Genomic DNA, 23,363 nt, shown 5'->3' on the forward strand with positions numbered 1-23,363 from the left:
CTCACACAGAAGAACACCAGTTTGGTTCAGTAGCACCATCGCTGTCAAATGAGTTGAAGAACATGCTGACACAAACACAGCAACACTGAAGGTACCATATAATGATGATGATACAGCTCCATTTTGTGGCCTGTTATGGGAATATGACACTGTTTTATACCACAATCATCGCTCTGTAATCATTTCAAACTCACAATAACACCAACAATACGTCCACTGACTTTGACAGCTTCCAGAAGAAAAAGGTACAATTACGGCTCACTGTAAGAAAATTTGCTTGAAAAAGACGATTTCCATCACACCGAAGCGATATCAAGTCTATGCGCAATGAAAAGGACTCATCCTTAGATGTGACCTCATGAGAATTCAAGTACTTTCAAGAGGCTGGCTAAAGTGCTGCATAAGCCAAATAACGACCAAACAACTTATCTTCAGTTTATAATTACAGATTTTCCTTTTTTTTTTTTTTCTTTATTGCATGTCTTTCTGAACTACTGTTGCAAAATCTGTGCTGTCCTTTTTGCAATCTGAACTTACAGAGAAGGCCTGGTGACTAGTCAGCTGAGAATTTTGTTTTACAGAATATGAATCTGATCTGTGTGACACTGTGCTGTGCTAACGAAACATAAAGGCGCGAAGACGTCTTAAAATGCCACCACTGCACAGATTTAGTCCACTGATGCACAACAAACCGTATCATGATCCAATCAGCTAAAATGGTACTGTACGTGCCTCAACTACACAAAGGCTGCTTGCTAGACTGTCTGATTCTACCTCATCAACTACAAGCCTTGATACCAAACTGAGGGTGACAATCCAAAACTATTAACCTGACAAAGTGACTCATTTGGGAGCACTCACATTTTGAATTATCGTATTCTTCATAAGTGTCTAATGAACCATAATGAACCATTTTCACCTCAGTGCGTCCACTGGTTGTGTTCCTATGGGTAGCATATCATGTTAGCTTAGCATAAAGGCTTAAAGTCTATGGGAGTTGTTAGCCTAGCTCTGTCAAAGTGAAAAAATAAACCTTGCAGCAACTCCAAAGCAGTCCTAGTTACTCAGCGTATCATGTGTACTTCAAATACACATGATACAATGGATTAAAAAACAAACAAACAAACAAACAAAAAAAAAACACTGGATTAAAAAAAGACAGAAAAGAAAAAAGACAAGAGTCATTTTAGGAGAAGTTAGATGGTGGAACTGTAATTGCTCAACACATGTCCCTCTGTCTATCGCAGTGAAGAATGTAGATCTGGCACAAATTAACTTCTGCAAAATGAATTGTTCTTCTTTTTTTAAAACTCCACAGTTTATTTTTTCCACTTTGACAGAGGTAGGCTAATGACTCCCATAGACTTCAACTCTTTATGCTAAGCTATGACAAAATGCTACCCATAGGAAGAGAACCACTGGATGTGCAGAGGTGAAAATGGAATCAAGCATCTTGCACTAGGAAAGTCAGAAAAAGGCTATTTTGCTCAAAACATCGGAGTATTCTTTTAGTCATATTTAGGTAAAAAGGATGTAACTTGCTTCACTGACTGCCTGCACAAAATGTGACAAACAAATGCAAAAGAGCATCTTCTTTACCTGTCAGCAACTCGGTACACATACGAGAAAAAGTTTCCCTGTCATCTAGCTGTAGACATCTACACCAACCCAAAACAACAAATGTGACAGAGACGGTCTTTACCTGGCAGTGACTTGGCCCACTTCACTGCGGAGATGACCTGCTGCCCTCCCAGCCTGTTGAGAGTGGTCATGAGTCGCGAGGAGGTGTCAGGCAGTGTGCTGTCGTAGCCCGAGTAGATGATCTCCGGCTCGATGGCCTTGAGCAGAGACAGCATGGTGGGCACCAGTTGGGGCATGGACTTGGGTATGACGGGAAGGGGCATGCTGCCGCCCTGCTCCGACGACACAGAGGACTGCTGCACTTTCATCTTGATCAGCTTCTTGTTTTTCCTCGCTGGTGAGACGGGACAGAAGGAGGATAGGGAAGGTGTGGGACAGGATGAAGACAGTGAGCAATTATCCTCAAATTTAACTTTGAATTTCAGGCATTAAGCAGATGCTTCTGTCCACAGTATTTCATGTGTACAGCTGTTGAGTAGTCTAAAAGTCATGTGGCACCAAACTTAAGGGCAGCTAATAAATATTGCAGGGTACCAAATGACAGTGCCATGACAGTAGATTAAGTAAAAACATCCTGAGGGGCTGCTGCAATCTTGTTTTGAAGTCCAACTGAACACCAATACCCGATATCCTCCTAACCCAATGGCTGATATAGCACTGTTACCAATATGGAGTTCTGTCATAATTGTAAAAGCAGAGCAGGTGCAAAAACTTGATACCTGACTCATTATCGTATCACATACCTGATGTAATAAGGTAATCAATAACAGAGGTGCAAAGTAAAAAACATCAAAGCAGAAAACTCTTCATAGAGATTAATTCTTAAATACACTCGGGTTAAATTTTTAACGTGGGTGTGAAAATCAAAGCGGTGGAATGGTGATAAAAAAGATGAATACATTAATCACATAATTCCTTGATTAAAATCGATCACCAGCAACAGAGGGCAACAACACGGAAAAGGAAAGGCTGCCACAAATCTCCGGCATCTTGCACTTGTTTTGCACCTCAGGAGCCACCCGGCAGGCCCGTGTTCTGGGAAAACTGCCTACATGTCCCATGGAAACAACACCTTGACACATTCACTTTTTTATAAAGCGCTGTTACTGAGCAAAGATTCTTAGGAAAAGATGCAACTTTTACAAAACAACAACAACAACAACAGCATGTGTGCTGTTTTAGCCTATTTTGAAGCTCTAGGCATCTTTTCCACATTTTCTCTGGCTAAATGTGCAAAACAAGTCAGGGGTTGGGAGGTTACCATGAAAAAACATGTTTTTTTCCCTACTGTCTACCTTTTTTAATTTCCTCTCCTGGCGTTTCTATGGCAACTAAGAGCCTTTCCGGTGGGAGGGATAGTTTGTCTGCTGATGCAGTGACGTCCATCAAATCACTCTCCTACACACACACACACACACACACACTACATGAGCAACTCCTGCTCACATCTCTTTTCCTGTGATACAAACACGCACAAACACACAACACTGTTTCTATCGCTGATTTCACTCAACATCCTGATTTGTACAAACTAATCATTGCAATTTCATGCCCCATGGAGCATCAGGTGAATGAACACAAGCACTCTGTCCTGACTATTTACCCCTTCAAAAATAATAGCTATGGCTGAATGACGCGTTTCTTTCCTTCAGTCTGCCTGCCTCTTTACCTGATCCAAGACCATGCACTTGGACTTGAGTGTGTGTGTGTGTGTGTGTGCGCGCCTGTGTTTAGCCTTTGCTCGTTCATTCCATCTGTCACACATGCCAATGCACGTGTGCAGAACACGACACACATGCGTAACCGTATGCATGCATGTATAAGAGGACACACACATTCAAACAGGTGCGTCTACAAACACACACGGGTGACTAATAGCAGCTGATCGCTGGCACAGCCCTTCCTCTTGTTTAGTACACAAGGTTAAAGAGGAGGGAGGCATTAGGTTAAGCTCACACTAACTCAGACTTCAGGTGCCAGGTGGCACTGGTGACTTGATGTGAGCGAGTCAAACCTCTTTCAGCGTCTTGCTGCTAACATTTAAGGGCTCTGAATTGGCATAATTTGGGAGTAAAAAATGACACTGGATTAAATTAGATTTCAACGAGGCTTCTTCTTCTTCCTCTTTTTTTTTTCTTATGATCTGATCAACTTGATCAAAATTATTCATTTTAAAACTGCTGCTCGATCAATGCAAATAACCATCTTGGGATCTCCTCAGGATGTTAAGTGTTCATCCCAGGAGGAGGAGAAGAGGCCCTATTTTGTATTTCAATATAAAATTGAGTACTTTCAAGGAGCATCCATTTATTTTCTGCTCTTAAATACCCAGTCCTCAAACCTTTAAATAAGCCACAAAGGATTTTCAAAGTCTATGCGAAACATATTTGCACCTCCAATTCTCTCATTGCTTTTTTTTTTTTTTTCTTTTCACATTAACACTTATGTTTGGGGCATTTAACTGATGCAGTGAGTCCAGGAGTAGCTTTGTGAAATCGGTTAGTATGTATTTAGTGCTCAGCGTGTGATCAACAGTTTGAGATTTTAGGCTGTTATCCTGCAACAATTCTATTTTCTCCTATCTTTCTTTCTAAAGCATTTCTTTTTTGTTCTTTATTTTGCACTGTGCTTCTAAAGAGCAAGAAAAATTCAATACATTTTCATTTATTTCCATGGCTACCAGCAAACACTGGACCTGTTATGTTCCTCTAATAAGACCAATTATTTTACACAGAATATTTTACACGAAAAAAACTCTACCCCTGAGAATTTTGGGAGAATGTCTATCTGACAGCATCAAAGTCAGGTTTGGTAGAATTATCACTGATGACAGGGTAATATAAAAGGTAATGGCTAATGTCATGAACAGCACTAGTGATGTTTGAGAACCAAATTTCATAGACTTTTTTTTTTAAGTCCTTTCTAAATAGTACAAGTAAGAATGCTTGAATAAAATATTACTTGTGCCAAAGAACCTCATTCAGGTACATGACAGTGTTTCCTGTACAAGAACCATACAATTTAAGGCATCGTTTATAATGCACCACCAAAAAACTTCGAGGAAACAAAGAGAAAAAAACTTAAACAACAACAAAAAAAAAATGTTAAGGTTTCAGCAAAAACCACAAAAACTGAGCAAACATGAGTGCTGCTTGTGTCATCTGTGAAGTGGCAGGTGCACCATGCATGTGTTTCTAAGCAGAGCAGCTGGTGCAATTTATATCCGCAGGCTAGAATTTGGGCTTCTAGCTGGTTCAACTAGCACGCACTTTGCCATGCAAAGAAATGATCAAACACATGAGAGTGTCTGTGTGCTGTTTGCGCAGTGGTGGAACACAGACTCAAATGTCCTGGTCCATGCACAGTGCATGTGATAACTGAACGCTTAAGCGTAAAATGACCTTCCCTGTGTTTACAATGCCATGTGACTCATCCTTGTGCTATTAAATTTGAATGCTTACATGTTTAGGTGTTAAAAGCAAAGGGGCGGCAGGAGATATGAAGCATGCCATTGGGCTAATTTAAGATGCCATGAAATGGACTCTTACTTTCTTATTTTTCTGTAGTTCCTGTTGAAACAGGATGTTTGGGCGGGGCATTGTACAAGGGAGGATCATTCACAAATACAAACCAATGGGATATCACTTTGGGAGACAAATACAATTTCATCTAAAGGGATAGGTGGATGAGAGAGGATGTGCAGGATGATGTCACTATTTAAGATCATCTGTTTTAAAGGAAGTAGAAGTCATGTGAGCTCATTTCATCGGGACTTTAAGCAGGAATAAGAACTTCAATGTCTTAGCTGGCACTATCTCATAGCTGCAGAAGTATTTTTTTTTACTCTTAACTGACTCTTGTTTTTTGAGTGCTTGTTGCCCTGTGTGTAACCTGCCTACACTAAGAGATGGGGAATTTGGTTGTCTCCATTATGCCAGACGAAATCAGCCGGTACAAAAACATTTTAGTGAACTGACACAGGCTGAATTGGGGCAGCTGTTTACCTTCTAGGTTCATCCCGGCTTGAAGACATTTCCTGAAGCGGCAGGCCGGACAGTTCTTCCTGCGGATCTTATCAATGATGCAGTCGTTTCTCCCTGCACACAGGTAGTTGTGCTGTCCTGTAGGGGGTGAGAGGACAAAGGAGAGGAAAAGGGAGAGATATTAGCTTGCTAAGACAGTGTGAGGAGGATTAGCCTGAGCAGTTTGTATTGTGACCGCACCAGCCACCTGTTGACTTCAAGATAAACCTGACAAACTCCTCAAGCCACCGCTGTCTGCATTTTATCACAGGGCTTTTACTGTCACTGGAGCTCCAGCAATGGAGGTATATGGAATAGCTTACATGTTTTGCGTGTCTATTTGGAGAAAAGGTAACATATCTCTTGGAGAGTACTGTTTTTTTTTTACACTATTGAGTTACACTGTGGCACTGCTCACAAAAGGCCCTTTTTACAAATATCAGGAAAAAGGCAGTTTGAAGACAGGGTAATGGCAACTCTGAAATATGTCTGAAAGCGTCAGACATGCATTTTTTCAGACCACCAAAGTAGTCTTTATGCTGGGCCAAAGTCAGCTTTTAGAGTCCTCTGTCTTATAAATAAACACAGTGCACATATGGATGAAAGATAACCAATCAGAAACTACTGTGTTACTACGTTTTCTTATTTGCAAGTAGACCATTCCTGTAGCGAGCGTTGCCACTGAGGGCTGTTGTCAGGATATTTTCTCCTGGATGTGGTCAAATCCTTTAGAAAACTGGTCTGTATTTCAGGTTGCTGTACTGATACTGTAAGTATAATTTCCACTGACTTAGCACACTTTCAAACAAAGAATAAATAAATAATAAAAAAAAAGGAAACAAAATTTCTTCTAATGGAATTTGATGATTTTCTAAGGTGATGTGGATGGGTTTTAGAGTAGAAATGCCACATCTCCAGTAACATAGCAAAAAGATAATGCAGTAGTCTCAGAAAAAAAGGGAACTTTTTTTTTTTTTTTAATATTGATCAGTGAAATCCGCTGCATCCTCCCCTTAAAACCACTTGCAACATGTGTTACATACAATGTAAACTTCCAGTTAAGTAGAATATAATGGCAGAGTACAGTCCAACGTTATAGTGCCCCACTTTTAGTGCTGTGGCTATACTGGGCTCATTTATTTAGCAGAAAAAGGCAGCTGTTGTATGAGGGGGCCTGAGGACTGTCATATGAATCTAATCTTTCCTGCATCAACACATCCTTTTGAGTTCAGTCTCAGACATTATCAGCCCAACAGACACAATTAACAAGGGGAAGTCCTGTGACGTCATGCCAAGCACGCCGGCAAACTACTATTAAATTTACTTTAAATGTTCTTTTTTTGTTTTGAAAGTCCTTTCAAGGTCACCAGTCAAAGTCCCACTATTACAAACCATCACGCTATGTAATCAAGTCATGCTTAGATGCCACAGTTAACCAGAATCACCTCTAATGTGCCAGATGAGTCACCACCTAATCCTCTGAAGAACTTACTATCTGCTGCTCTGATCGAGCGGTGCAGTGGGAAACAGCACACAGCCAGTGATTAAGAGGGACTCACTCCAATTACCATAAGTCAACTGTCGCTGAAAATGATTGCTGTTGGTTTGACCACATCCTTCAATTATAAGTCACTGTTGCCATGTGATGCTATTAGAATCAGACTACTTTAATTCAGTGAGTAGAACTTTGAAAGAGAGAAAGAAAGAAAGTAAGAAACAACCAAACAAACAAACCAAGAAGAGATTTCAGTTGAGTTTTTTTTTTTCTTTTTTTTCCAGGTAGAACAAAAATTGAAACTGAATCTGTTATTCAGTTAGCTTCAGTCCAAACTACAGTAATCCAAATTACTCACTGACTGATGAAGCCAGTATAGGCTACTGTAGCCTACATGTCATGTACTTTCCTCAATTTACCCACACTGCCGATTCTATACACTGAGGCTTTATGACTCCCAAGAAACAGCTACCCATATAACTGTAGGCCATTTTAGCCAAAATAAATAAATAAATAAAAATCAATAATGTGCTTCACCAATCACAAGTCCTATCACAGACTGAAATACAATTAAAAAAAAAAAAAAAAAAAAAAAAAAAAAAAAAAAAAAAAAAACACCATGGCAGTTTTTGCAGACTTTATCCAGTGTGTGGATAAAGTCACACTTTTACAAGTGCGACTTGTAAAAATTCCTATACAGCTCTGTGTTGAACAAATTGTCCTGAAGGCCGCATTGAAATCAAAAGTTTTATAAAAACAAAATAATTACACAGTAGCGTGTGCTTGATGACTAAGGTGGTTAGTCACCTACTGCCGCAGGTAGCAGCACGAAAAAGGTTTACATTGCAGCAGCACAGGCTTTGCCTTTTGCCCTACATATTAAAGTGGTTCAAACATATGATCATTGGCTGTGAAATCCAAAATATGTCAGAAATGAACCGTCAGTGCCAGATGAACAACATGCCATTGCAGCTAACATTCTGCTGGCTGCAATTGGCTCCTACTTTTTTAGAGGAAGCATGCATTCGACAGCTTTCCTGATTCAGCAATTGAAACTTTTTTTTGACCGGGCAGCAAACGGCAATCAGCCACACGCCGATAACCTACTTATGTTCATCATCTGCTTATTATCGCTGATGGATCGGTGCAGCTTTACATAAGGGTGTCAGCTAAATGCCTAAAATATGAATTTAATACTTTTGAAATTCATAGTCTATCTCAGAAATGATCGCTGTGCTTAGTTTTACAAACACTGTCATGAGTTTTGAGTTTGCCCATACTTTTAAAGAAGTGAAAATAGTAAAAATCTATGTATTCTTCAGAGTGTACAAGAGCCCAGGCCCTGCTCAGACAATCACTCCACAGCCAGTAAGCCCCTGATCATTCTTCTCCCTGCTGGGCTCCCAATGATGGAATGACCTTCCAACCTCAGTTCAGAGTCACTCTTCATTTTTTTTTTTTCTTTCCACTGGCACGAAACACATTTCTCCGGGGCACACCACACCCTCATCTCCTCCTAAACCTGCTCATCTACCTGCACCTGCAGTGAACTTCATCTAACGTGCATTTCTTAAAACCATTCATAGGTCTTGGCATTTTATTTTATTTATTTATTTTATTTTATTTAACAGGGACAATACAAAAAACAATGTATCAAGTTATAACTACTACTGCTACTGTAATACGGACAGCTAGTGTTGTAGCTGCCCGTATTACAGTACCTAGGTTATCTCCAATTATTGTATTCCCAATAGCTGGCTTATTATTAGTCCCTTGACTAAGCATCAGCCTCTTCTAGATGACTAAATTATAAATTAGTCTCCCCATAACTAATTAGATATAGGGAGATAAAAATGGAACGCTGGCTGATTAGCAACTTATTGCATAATACCATTACGCACTGCAGAGCAGATCCCCATGGCTTATTTAAATACAGTATGGATTTACAGCTGACACTGGTGGACAGTAACAAAGTACATTTACTTGAGTCCATTTTTTGAGTATCTGTCATTTACTTGTGTAACTGTATTTTTTTTTATTAGTTTTATTTTTACTTTATTTCAAACTACATTTCAAAGACAAATATTGTACTTTGGTTCCACTACATTTCTATGAGGGTGGGCGTTACTCCTTACTTTTAAGCAGTTTTGAAGGCAGCTGTTGATTTTTTTTTTTTTTTTTTTTTTTAAATGTGATTGGTTACACGCTGTTCTTCACAGCAGGGAAAAAAAAAAAAAAAAAACAATCACTGTACCCATTCTCTGATGGGTTTGATGTAAAAGTGGAAATAAGTCATCCATCTCTGTGATACAAGCGCAAGCAAGACATCCACTTTCAAAGTAAAATGCATCTGTTACATTTTACTAGCAAAGTGCAAACGAGTAACCCGGCGGTGGTGTGTGCATTTGTTCAGGGGAGTGGTTCTACAGGCAAGTCAGTGCATTCATTAGGTGGTTTCAGAGAGTCACCAGGTTCTGTAAATGCAATGTGTTAACAACACAGCCATGCACTGATATTAAAAAGAAAACATACTTTTGAATACTTAAGTATTTTTAAGAGCAAGTACTCGAGTACTTTAACTTGTAGTGGAGTGATACTTGACCAGGAGTATCTATAATTTGCCTCAAGTAATGGGGTTGTGTACTTTGTCCCCGACTGACAACTGAGTATGTTTCATGTGCAGTCTTTCCACGTAGGCTGTTCATAAAACATGGTGTCATAATTTAAAATGCAACGCTCTGAAAATCATACTGGATGCAACACTGGCTTTTTCTCCACACTAGTATCTAACAGTCTTTCATCTGGTCTACAGTCACACTGAGAAGACTCTAAGTGACTGCACAAAACGCCAGTGTCTAAGAAACATGCTCTTAACTTACAGACAGGCAACAGTGTCTCCACCAAATGTCCTTTGGAACCATAAAACATAGTTATCTCTGATCTTTGAAGTATCACAGGCCTGTGAGATTCATCGTTTGATGTAGCTTTTTGAACTAAAGGGCATTCGATAATATTGTTGGAGCCCTAGAATGCCAAAATAATGCTGTGAAATATGTTTGTCCTATATCACTACATCCTACAGGGTGTTGATAAAATAGCAGAGACACCAAACAGTACACGACTATCAAGTGCCTAATTAGGAGCAGGACCAGCATTTGCCTACAAAGCAGCTTCAGTACTCCTGACAGCAGAGGATGAGCTGAACTGTGTGTTTAGGGTCATTATCATCTAAGAATGCTGGAACATTATTAGCAGTATTTGCACCATTGGGTGCACCAAGTTCTATAAAATGGTCCTGTGGTCCTTGGCCATTATACGAGCAGTCATCAGAACTCATGACTCCTACGAGACGGTTGCCCATACATTTCAGATCCATCAGCATGCTTAATAGTTGGGAACGTGCCTTGTAAATTGGAGACGTCTGATGGTTTTGTTCAGGAACCCATCCAGATGGAAGGGAGGAAAGATGAAACATTCAACACACCATATCACTTTTTTCATTGCTCAGTCCTCCAGGTTTTGTGCTCCTAAAATCAAGGTAAGCTCATTTGTCCCGCAGTCTTGTATAAAAGTGATTTCTGAACGGCAGCCATAAATGGCAGCTTTGTATAGCTCTAAATGCAGCTTTTGGTGAGTGTGTTTTAGAGGGGTTTTCCTCAATTCTGTGTCATTTCAGAGGCCAAAGTTATGTGATGTCAACAAACAATCCTGTGTCTACCTATGTCTGTCGGTAAGCTTTGCAGTTTTTGTGACATATGCAGATAAAATTTTGGCACCAGCTATTTGCAACCATATTACTTGCATCATTCAACTTGAAGAATGCACCCAGTACAGTGCAGATCTGTGTCACGTGGATTGTCTTACCTTGGCATGTAAATCTGGACAGGAACAATTCCACAAGACCATTTCAGTAAAATGTCAGTTTCAAAGTGAAAATGCCAACATTGTCTGTCTGTGTGTGCATGTACCTGTCCATGTGTGTGTGTGTGTGTGTGTGTGTGTGTGTTTCTGTCCACAGCTAACCACATATACTACTGGGCATATCAGCCTAATATTTTTTTGTGTACAGTTACAACTGTATGATGCAGAGACGGTGAAGATACAGGGAAAACACAGAGGCACTGCCTTCGACTTCGGTGAAAAACCGGCTGAGGAGTTTGCACTCAGCTGTGGAATAAAACAGGTTTTTCCAAAGGTTTTGAATCATCCGCAACCACGAGACGTCCTTGATCATACAGTCATAACTGCACAAAAATATGAGGCTGATAGGCCCAATAGTATCCTTTTTATGTAATGTTTCCCCCCCAAACTATATGGCATAATGTAGCACAAATGCAGAAATCAGTATTATTTAGTTTATTAATCACATGGCATCAATGGTTTATGAGCTCTGATTATTTTGTCACATATGTCTGTCACCTAGTCTACTTTCCATGACAACAGAGAAGACTGATTAATGTACCACTGCTAACTGTTAAATGATGGTTTTAGAAAAATGAAAGTTTGAGAATATTTCCACTTTGGCTTCCCCGTAAGTCTGGATGCAGAAAGAGAAGGCTGGGAATTACACATTAAGCTGACAAAATGGCCCAAAATTTGACAATTAACAAACAAGTTCACTCACTATTAATCAAAATCACAGACACAGTTTAGGCACGGGCACCTACTGTGTTACCCCACACTGAGGCTGGAGATAAATCTGCAGGGTGAATTTTTGGGGTGTGACAGCAAGATAGCGGCTCGGGGGCTGCCAGTTGCAACCATCGCCGCTATCAAAGGACACCATAGCGAACAACAGCATAAACAGCCATCTGTGGCGTCAAAAAGTGCCAGCTGAATCCCACTGATATCCTCTCTCTCTAATCCTGCCCTAATCTGATAACGAGGGCCTGGCAGCACCTGCTAGCACTGGTTGGCGAGGCTTTTGCTGTGCCGGTGCTTCCTCACCAACACTACCATGGATGCTGTATGGTTTATAAAGAGTCATAGGCAATCCTAGAGAGCTGCAGCAGGACAATGCAAGTAACCTCCCAGTATCACATGGTGATAACAGTACCATGTTACTATATGATACTGTGGCACCTCTGATGCTATTTTTTTGCATTACAACTCGCAAGTGAAGAGTTAGTGATCACAAGCTCGAAGGCAGTGGGTTAAGCTTCTGAGGAGGTGCATGTAAACGTATCTGTGGAGGGACACATACAAGGTTTTGGGTAACGTGGCTCGCACAGGCCCGCGGGGCAGCCAACATGCACACCCCCTCACCTCAACTGCACTTTGAGCGTATCTGCAGCCCCACGTGTCAAACAACTGCTGACTGGTGCAGCATGGAAGGCTTTCCATTTTTGGATACAGCGAAATACTCCTGCAACTCATCCTCTGGCACAACATGCACAACTAAATTCCAGGTACCCAATAAAAGGCCGCGGTCCTGTGCTGTATCTAGTTCTCGACGCAAAACTCTACTTCACAAGATCATCTGTGCTGGAGCCCAGCTCTTTGTGTTTTTACTTTTCTGAGGTGTGAAACAGGAATCCATTTCCAGCTTTTTTTTTTTTTCCTGGTTTTTCTTTACATTTTTGAACATGATCCCAGCTTTTAATGTGAATGCAAATGCTACATCCAAGTTGCCAGACCGTTATGCACACATATGTGCACAAGGCCCATGCATATTTGCATATGCTCTCTCGTTCTCTAATATTGCTAGAGCAACACCTGGTAGACATCACGCCTCCTGCTGTGCCGCTGCATGTTTTGGGCAATCACACAGATGAGAAGAATTTATTATTCACACTGTGTCATATATTTAAGCTTCCGTAAAACTGTGTTGTTAGCCCACCCCTAGCTTTAACCTGAACTGGGTAGCTAAGCAATATTATTGTGTCTAAGGTCACAATAATAGTGCATAAAGGTGTTCCTTAGAAAACCACTTATTTTTTTCTAGTGTAAAAAAAGTTATAAATAATCATGAATTGATTTTTTTTTTTTTTTAAATGTGCATTTCTGTTTAGCTGTCCCTTTTGTAAAACCTCAAAAGTAATTCAATGGCCTGTGACCACATCTTGTTTTCATTTTTATAACATAAAACTTATTAAACAAACAAGTCTCTTTATGACAGACAATCAAAGCAATTTGCTGACTCTGTCATTTCATCCAATACACTTATTTTTCTGCAAGTAATTACAGAGAACAGTGAAATTGGCTTTGCAACTTTAGTCAATTTTGCAGAAAAGTCTGAAATCGTAGACTGGAGGAATTGATTTAAGCTACGTTCTGTGAAACTCCTAAGCTGAGAAAAGTGTTACAGAGTCGACCTGGAAAAAAACAGACCAAGGTTGGCTGGAAGACACTTGGTCACGGCCTGATTACATTCATCAGTGTAACAGTGACACACAGACACAAACAGTACATAAAATGCATGAGCAAAACACGGCACAAGCAAATAACGCAGTGATTTTTTAACTTTGGATCATAGCAGGTTAATGTGGATCAGGTGCAAAAGAACTGGCTTAATTAGAAGCAGGGTTATTATTATGGTTATTATTGGATCAACCATCTGTGATGACCAGTTATGAGGAGGAACATTTCAGGCAAGAATTATACAAAAAAGCAAAACAAAATCATTAAGAAGCAATTTACATTGGCTTGAATTACCAATTCAGAACATATGCATGCATTAACAAGTAGATCAGAGGAGAGACTATGTGTCCAGGCAGACTGACAGTCTTACTTCAGTGATTGAAGAATATAAGGACATGGGTAAAGCAGAAGCGAAGGAATTAACACCATTATTATTGTTTTAATCATTATTATCATAATTATTATAATTATTATTATTATCATTATTATTAAAGGTGCATTTATTTACCATCTGTGTTTTGTCGTGCTCTCCATCCTTCACCATAGTGACAACGACCGGAGAGAATGGAGAGGGGGAGAGAAACAAAAATAACAGATATAACTCTCTTAGTGCTTGGCAGCTCTAATCAAAATGAAACTTTCTTAACACTTCAGTCTGAGCACTTACTGTGTGTGGTCATTTACACCCCGTGCAACATAATTAAAATGTTCATACACTGGCTAATAGGCCCATATGACAGAAGCACAGAACAAACAACAGTCAACTCTGCAAATTAACTGCAGTGCTCATGCAACATGTCGTCCACCTCAAATAACGGGTTAATATCTGTTATTTTTGTGTTCGAATTCAGGGCCGAGTCTCGTGATGGATGCTACTATTAAGCCCTCACACACATCTAGCTGTCGGAGAACCTGTGACACTGACGTTGCAAGTGCTGGCTATGGCTTTCCAGCCTTAAACACTTTGCTTGCACCTACACAAGCCCATACAGCGTTTACACAACTTTAGTCATGGATTGTTTTCAAAAAAATCCCCATTTAGGAGCATTTATCACCTTATTTTGACACTGATCGTGATAACTTTAAATGTAATGATTTCTGTGTGCTCTAGGTTTACGTGGGAGGGGGGGGGAGAGGGAGAGACAGATAGAGAGAGGGAGAGACCGAGAGTGAGACAGAAAGTGAACATAAGAGGAGAGTGAGAGAAGAGGACAGGGCTCTCTCATAGGTCTGCCAGTTGGGACATAAATATAAGTGATTCATGTGGCTCAGCTCTGTGCATACGCTTCTGGCAGTTTTAGGTCAATAATAAAATGAGAGCAGTCCATTTGGATCAATTCTGGAAAAAAAGGTTTTAACCTAGGCATCAAATGAGTGAGTGATGAATTTATTAGTATAACAATTACATGCTTGTTAGAAAGTCTGCTTGAAATATATGATGCCACACTTGCTTTCTTTTATTTATTTATTTATTTATTATGAAAGTTGCTGGCTGTTTAGTTATCATATCATTATCATCTAGGCTACAGGCTATGTATGGTGCTGGCTAGACTTTGGACTGACTAAATAATTTTTAGAGCTGTCTCCCCTACATTATTTTTTGACATACTTCTTCATTAGTCGTCTAACTCACTAGCCACTCATATTTTCTTCAGTCAATACTAAAATATTGTCCTGCTGCAGTTTTTGTCGAGCCTGCTTCCCTTGAAATATTTTTAATAATTTTGGTATTTGGGTCCTTTGCAGCTGACCACTCTGTCTGTGTGACACCAAGCTGCATGGGTTTGCAATGGCTCTCAAAATGTGTCAGGGGGGTGTGGGTCCAAGCAAAGCCGTCCAGCACGGCACTAAAAGTAGGTAAGACACTACTGTAGGTGAGTTTCTACTGAGAAAAACAGGAGGGGCTTGTCAGGTCTGTTTCTGTTCAGGAATCTCTCATACCTTTACCACTTACTGAAGGAGAGAGAGAGAGAGAAAGAAAGAGAGAGAGCATGAGAGAGACAGCGAGAAAGAGACGATAAAAAACAGAAGGAAGCAGAGACACAGAGGCAGAGGAGAACAGAGAAAAATGGAATGCATGGCAGAAGGCCTCAAAAACAAATCATTTTCTGCATGTCAGATGCATTCCTGCCCCTCCAATCTCCAGATTTTACTGAGGCGATTCGATTCCAGTTGCGTGTCCTGATACAGGAACCAGTCACAGTTGACACAGAAGTCAATGATGGTCAGAGGAAGTTCATATGTGACCAGAACATGTCCAATTGTAAAACTGATGCAAAGCTACACCATTTCATACTTGTGCAAGGTAAACAGAAACTACATTTACTCAAAGAAGCACTTGGTAGTAATAGTTAGGGAGCAGGCAATATCTTCTGCAGTTCCTTGTTGTTTATCAAAACAATTTTTAAGGCATTTCTGCTTTGACACAGCATGCGGTGCAGAGAGACAGGAAAGGCAAGAGAAAGAGGGGATGGCATGCAAAAGGTAAGGACTGGGATTCAAACCCACAAAAATGCAAATAAAGAACATGTGTCTTCTAAGCTTGCAAGACAACCTCGCCATGCCTCCCTAACCTTGGATTTTGAGAAACAATAACCTTATTTTCCATAACCTACAATGCAAGACAGAATAAAGGCATTTCGCTGAAGTGGAACAGGTTGAGTGGCTAATCTCATGCAATTCAAATGAATACGAATGGTTGGGACAAAATGTACACAGCTAATGGATGCTAACCATTGCTACTAGGTGCACATGTACAATGTTGTGGCCGCATAATATAGAATGCATGGACATGAATATGCAAATCTGATTATGACCTGGTGTAAATATGGCCACAATCCATTACAACACGATGATCTCCTGTGATAGGGCGTCATCGGGGGAAAAAAATTAAAAAATAAATAAATATATAAATAAATAAAAAAGGAAGCATGTACTTGTTGCCTATTTTGTTCTCTAACTTTTCATAACATGCAACCTATGGCAAAGAAACATGTGAGAATTGAGTGTCCTGTGTTTACAATGAATGCCTAATGGGTAGGGATGTCACAATAGCAGCTTTGTGGTGGTTGCACCAATACCAAAATTTGGTAAAATCATTGACAAGTAAGCACAAACTAAATATATTACAGGCTGCATTAGAATAAGATAGTTAACAAGTGCAGTGTGGGCCTGTGGCTTTCAAGTAGAAAACAAAGCAGCCTGACAAAATGCTAACTTAAAAACTTATTGCTGTAAATAACAATAAATACAACAGTAGAATGGTCTCTAATTCTGATTGACAGGCCTGTAATCATCGCTGTGTGTCAGTATTTAAAAATACAGGCTAAGGCTATTGGATCATCAACACTGAGTTCCCGAGTGAGGGATCAAGTTGTGTCGATATGACTAATCCTAACAACACCAGTATTGGTATCGCTTTCCAAATCAAGATGCAGGCTCGGTGCCGAAGCGTCGATTCTTGTGACATCCCTACCGGTGAGTGAGTGGATGTGGACGGGCACGTGTGACACCAACCTTCTACGGCCCTCTTGAAGAAGACCTTGCAGCTGCCACAGGTAACAACCCCGTAGTGGCACCCTGAGGCCTCGTCAGAGCACACCAAGCAGATCTTGTGGGTCGGCCCGCTGGGCTTGGTTTGGCCCGGCACCACAGAGCTGCTGGACTCCCCCGTCCTGGCTGACGAGCTGGAAATCCAAACAAGAGAATACAGGCAGGAGTTAGAGGAGTGATGTGACTGTGTAAATGTTTTAGCTCTTTAACAATTTCAAGACAGGCTGAAGAATGGGGGTTTAAGGTTATAGTATGAAAAAAAATCCACCTGGATAAAACTATTTTATTCACAAATTAAAAAAAAAAAAAAAAAAAAAGGTCATGAGGTTAACCCACATGAAGAATGCTCACAAAACTGCTATTTAAGTCCATATATCTAGCATCCATATCATCGCCTAGCTCTAAGGTCTTATCAGCTTTATCTTGACTGTAAAGTAAATATCCAGCAACCGGCTGAACAACACAACAAGGTCATCCACCAGCACGAACACACAATGAGACTCGGGCTTTGCACATTGGAATAAGTGTTAATAAAAGATTTTCCACATCACTGCTCATGTTGAACATATTTTTTTCAATCTACCTTCCCATTTTGATACCATAGGCTTTTTGTGTGATATTTTATGTGTGATATATTTTAATTTAACTGTTAATTTTAGTGAGTTTATTGTTCACTTTTTAAGCTGTGAATAATGAGTTTGTGTTTTGTTTGTTAACAACAAGTCAACGAATAATATGAAAAGAATCCCATGGCTGGCATAGCTCTTCCATGTAGTGACACCGAGCTTTAAATCTCAGTCAAGCATGGAGCTGAGTTGTAATGCACATTAATGCCTCTGAACCGGTTAGGATTGAAACTTATCCTCTGTTGTCATTATCCTCTCTCGTCTATAATTAGACGAACCTGAATGACAGTATGAAGCTTAACAAGGCACTAACATCATTTTGTCAGATCTACTGCAGGTAAAGTACTGACATGTGCACTGCAGGTTGCTCAGGTTTAAGGAGCGTGCCAGTGCCAAAAAGGCATCTCATTTGTAAAACACTCAGACAAACATTTCTGTGTAATCCATGAGAGGAATTTCATGGTATTAGAAAGGCTTAAATCTTCCCTCTCTCATTTGTTTTGGCAACACAATAGCCGGGGCTTATGTATGGACCTTATGTAAGAGAGCTGGCTGGCTGGTTCTCTAATGTCTTTGAAGTGAAGGCCTATGGATACTTGAATCCACCTCAACAACTGTTGTAGCATCACTGCTAATGCCTCCAGGCTTGTTTCCACTGTCCTGCAGCGGCATGGTCTTTCCATGGTTAACGCTGCCAGGATAGACCATGTCTACAGGACAGGGTGGGAGAAAGGCATTTACATGAGCTAGCTTGACTGACTCACAGAGGCTGTGCGCCTCCCCCAACCTCCCTGCCCCGCCCCCAGAGCGAGCATGACCTAAATTTGCAGAGGCCAGCTCCTCATGGTCACTGGAAAGACGACACTTGTTTATGGATGTCAGACTGAGGACAGGGGGGAATAGAGGCGGTGGATGTTGGAAGATTTCCTAATTCGCTGTGAATGAATGTTAGGCATGATTTTAGGCTGAATAAGCCACAAATTATACGTAGATTAACAAATTATAGATAGATTAAATGCAAAGTCACCTTAATTTGTGGGCATCGTTTGGAAAGATTCAAGCGCTATTTAATAGCTGGCATGAAGGGAGGGGGATGGGAGTGCAGGGGCTTGTTGGCAGAGAATGGAAGAGGCAATGTTACTGTCACAATGTTGATATCAACTGTGCGTAAAGCAAATCGGGACATTTGAGTTTTCCAGAGTCTAAAAATGCCTTAAGACTGTATTCGTGGTGCAAAAGTGTATCAATACACAGCAGGTTGCTGCTGCACTGACAGTTAAGAAAGGACTGTGCAAAACTCTGGTGTAAAATACACTGCATGGAACTTCTTCATGGGAAATACATGTTTATTGAATCAACAAAAATAAAAATTATTAAAATTAACAGCACTGCAAAAAGTATCAAACAATTATGCATGCATGAGCCCTCCTGAAACTTTCTAATGCACTGACAATTAAAAAGAGGACTGTGCAAAATGTGGCATAAAATATACTGCATTTATTGAATAAACCATTTTAAGTTTATTAAATCAATCAGAAGGTATGCAACTAGCAGACCAAAAAATTGTACATATGGCTCATTCAAAAATTTATTTAAAAAAAAAAAAGTCTTATCTGCTTTCTTAGTTTCCCTGCCAGATGCAATCATCTTCGTCCAACCTTTGCACTAAATTCTACACTTTTTTCCTCACCAAAAAAAAAAAAAAAAAAAAAAAAAAAAAACATTGTTGAAATGATAACATGACATTGCCACAGTCACCTCCACCACCTTTTACATTACAGTTCACATTCTGTAAGTTATGTAAGCTATTCACCAAGGGTCACAAAACTATCCCAAGACACAATAACAAGCCTGTGACATGCTGAAATGAACTAATTCAGTGCCCTCTGAACTCGACCTCTACCTCTACAAACAGCTCAGGCTTTATCTGCAACACTGCTATCCTGCACCGTTTGGCAGGCGCGGTCTCATATGTACCAGTCCTAAACTTTGGAACGTCAAGCGGAGAGTAGTAGGATATTTATAGGAGGGGTCGTTATTTATACCACAGTTATGGTGAGTCCTGCTATGCTCTCACCTCTAGCCTTCTGATTACTTGCCATCTGCTGTCAGCTAAGGCTGGACACAAGGGAAGATGTTGTGAACACTAATTATCAGGCAGTGCTTGACCTACGATGCCTCTCTTGGGATTGCTCGGCCACCCAAACAAGACAGAGTGCTGATATCGTGCAGGGTTATTATGAGAGATTAGGGCCGGTTTGGAAACAGTGGAGGAAGCTACATTAGCATTTCTGTATATACAATATTTAATCTTTTAAGATAAAGCTTGTTCAACATTTTCTTCAGTATAGCACTTTTTTTTTTTTTTTTTTTTAAATACTGACCACAGGGTGGTGTATGAATTAAACATTTACACTCCAACCCCCCTCTTGCTCTCACTCACTTGCTCCTCCCACTGCTTAGCAAACCAATGTGGCTCTGAGCCATGTAGCAGAGTCAAGCCTCATTAGGAATGCCCCCATACTGGACCAGAGTGCAGCGAACATGTGCACGTATACACACACACACACACACACACACACAAGGAAAAGGGCCTGAATGCACTGATAAACACAGGCAAAAATCTGCACAGTACACGACTAAAGTCAGATATACACAACTGGAGAATTGTTGAACAAATTAACAGACATGCTGGTGCATAGTTTGTACGCACAGTTGCAAAAACAATACTCTAATAATCCAGAAAACACCCACACACAGACCCTCACCGATACTTGCAGAAAGCTCTTCAACAAAATGTATGAATAAGCAAGACCAGAAAAAAAAGCTTCAAATGCAAGTTGAGGTTCATTGACCTTTGCTGCTTAATCTCCGCCTACACTGTTCTCAGTATGTGCACACACATTTATGTATGTGTGTGTGTGTCAGTGTGAGTGTGTAATATCACAGAGATGGTGGCACCAGCAGTGAAACAACCAGGCAAATTTAACCAAACCTGACTTTGATTGTATTTATGCTCTCAAGCATGACGACGATAGCCTCACTCTCTGTACCTACAGTCATGTCTTATATGAGCCCATGCAGAGAGACTTTACAAGGAGCAAAGACAAAGATCTTCTCCAACCTTTAGGGAGCTCCTACTATAGAAACAATGCAAATGTGCAATAGGAAATCAATAACACAGGTTCCAATACTTCTGAATTCAGCAAATCTTCTATGTTACTGCTTTGTTTGTTTGTTTTTTTCAAATTCCTTTGCGATATCCCATTTCAAATTTGCAAGTGGTTGATTTTCACACTATTACACGTTTTTATGTTTAAAATCAGAATAATATTTCAACTGGAATCCACCAATTTCATGCATATGTCCCTCTGTAACAATCTTTAAAACATTTTGATGTATTTATATAACTGGAGACAGTGCTATGACGATTTGTGAGAACTGCAGTGTATAGGAAACAAATAACCATGCAAGAAAGAAGAAGACAGGAGTGGGAGCGGGTTAAATCTGTCTCTGTTATATCACTGGGGAATCAGAGACCAGTGACTACAATGGGAACCAATAAGGAGGCTAGTCTGTCACCAGGATCAATGCTATTTTTAACCCCATGTGTAGGAGTGTAACAGTGAAAAGCATGGCATGGGTGGTGGGAAAGTGAAATTGTTTCAACTGAGAGATACTGAGTCAAGGAACATTCAAACACAAACATGACAACTAATGGATACCACAGAGCAGATCTGTAGGATTATTTCAGCCTTTGAAAAGCTTTGCCTGTCATGCAATGGCACAAATATGAAGGAACTACTGTCTTTGACATGCTACATGACATGTGATGAATTTCATGTTTTCACTTAACTACAGGCTGATTTGGCTCTCTGTCGGTTGAGAAAATGCTGCAAACTCGTTGACCTTTCAAAAAAAAATGTAATCAAGTTAAAAAAAAGAAGGTGGTTTTCGCGCAACACCGGCAGCAAGATGCTTTGGACAGCTGACAGAGGAAGTAGAGGTGATGTGGACTCCACACTTCCACTACACTTCACACTTCATACAGTCGAATTGGCGGGTATCTCACGACAAACACACAATCAAATCAAGTTGTTATGGATCAAATGGGCCTGTATGCCCATGCATAATTTCCCAGACAAAAACAGTGGAAGAAATAATCTGTGATTCCCAAATTGTTACTGTAAAGCCTGGAAACCCACTGAAACTATCCTCCAGCATGTAACTAACAAGCCAGTTAAGATGCAGTCTATGGAAATAAAACATGCATGGTCCACTGGTGGTAAAGACACAATTTACTGTGTTACCTTACTGTACAAAAGCTCAATAATACATTCAGTCCTGAATGTGGATGAGGTTAAATGAACTGGTAGATTCTGACATTCGGGCTTTAGGGTCTGTAAAGAAGGAGGCAGAGGTGGGCACATTAGAAAAGATCCGTCAGTCAGCTGGGACATACCGGCACACACTCGCTTATTTCAAGGAGTAAACCACAATCAGTCTGCACATGCTGCAAATTTTGTAGAAATCTAAGAAAGGCAATGCTGATGCTTTATCAAATTAGGTCACAGTAAGAGACAGATTAGACCTCGCAGCATTTACGCTGAACGTTAGGAGTCACAACAAAGTTGCAAAATCAGTTTCATTCGCAGAAACAGCTGTTATCGGGAAGCTCAATAATCAAAAATATGAAGTCGAAACAGCTGATGATGAGACTAGATCTGCACGCTTGTCTTGAGTCAACAGCACACACAATGAAGGCTGGAGTGATGATATGGGAGCAGAGTATATCTAATTAGCACATAGAATTAGCCTACATTTTATATTTCGCCAACAAAGCACTTTTGCTGAGGCCACAAGAGCAACAGGCACACACGCTGTACCACACAGATGCAGGTCAATAAAGCCTTGGCACAAACATGCTGCAAACAGGGCAGGTCTTTACTTTGCACTCCTGGTATTGCCCAACTGCTGGAACTGCATCTCCCCACCCCCCCACCCCTTAACACCAGAAAACATTAAAAGACATTTCCAGCTGGGCAAAAATAGCAGAAACAGAGTGTGCTAAAATCATGAGTTGATTAACTCATTAGACAAAAGGTGCAACAGAAAATGAATCAATCATAATTTTGCTAATTGATTAGTCATTCATCAAGTAAAAGTACCAAACAATTGCTCTTTGCAGCTGCAGAAAATCTCTAATGACCTCCACTTGCTTTAGTCTGATTCATACAGCACCATTATACATCTATATCTATATCTATATCTATCTACATTTATAGACATAGATATAGATTTAAAAAAAAAAAAAAAAAAAAAAAAATATATATATATATATATATATATATATATATATATATATATAAATTAATGCTTGGGAGAAGCTCTGCGTATGGTGCTCATTCCTGTGATGTGGCTACTGAATACACACTTGAAACACAAGGTTAAAATAAATCCTTAACTTCAAATGCTCTGTGCTCTTAGTTCAAAAATTGATTTATCTTTTAGCAGTCTGACATCAGTAACAGCACTAAAAAAAAAAAAAAATAATGCAAAAAACACACCAGCACTCAGGGACATTACTGAAGGACACGTAAAGTTAGACATAATGATTATAGCCGTGCTTATGACTGACATTATGAACTAGGTGAGTGGTTTTTCCAA

General features: G+C 40.0%; 1 protein-coding gene across 3 annotated transcripts in view; it reads right to left on the reverse strand.

Annotated features, from left to right (window-relative positions):
* The window catches only part of LOC115371928 (glucocorticoid receptor), a 95,102-nt gene that overhangs the window by 19,185 nt on the left and 52,554 nt on the right, over window positions 1-23,363 (reverse strand). For 2 of the 3 annotated variants that reach the window (XM_030069553.1, XM_030069551.1), the window contains exons 3-6: window positions 17,035-17,204; window positions 14,027-14,053; window positions 5,646-5,762; window positions 1,703-1,975 (exon numbers count right to left, since the gene is read on the reverse strand). In XM_030069553.1, coding sequence (XP_029925413.1) covers window positions 1,703-1,975; window positions 5,646-5,762; window positions 14,027-14,053; window positions 17,035-17,204 — 587 coding nt within the window. The remainder of the gene's footprint in view (window positions 1-1,702; window positions 1,976-5,645; window positions 5,763-14,026; window positions 14,054-17,034; window positions 17,205-23,363) is intronic. The other variant, XM_030069552.1, reaches the window with a different exon arrangement.

This window comes from Myripristis murdjan, chromosome 14 (assembly GCF_902150065.1).
Source record: "Myripristis murdjan chromosome 14, fMyrMur1.1, whole genome shotgun sequence".
Lineage (NCBI taxonomy): Eukaryota > Metazoa > Chordata > Actinopteri > Holocentriformes > Holocentridae > Myripristis > Myripristis murdjan.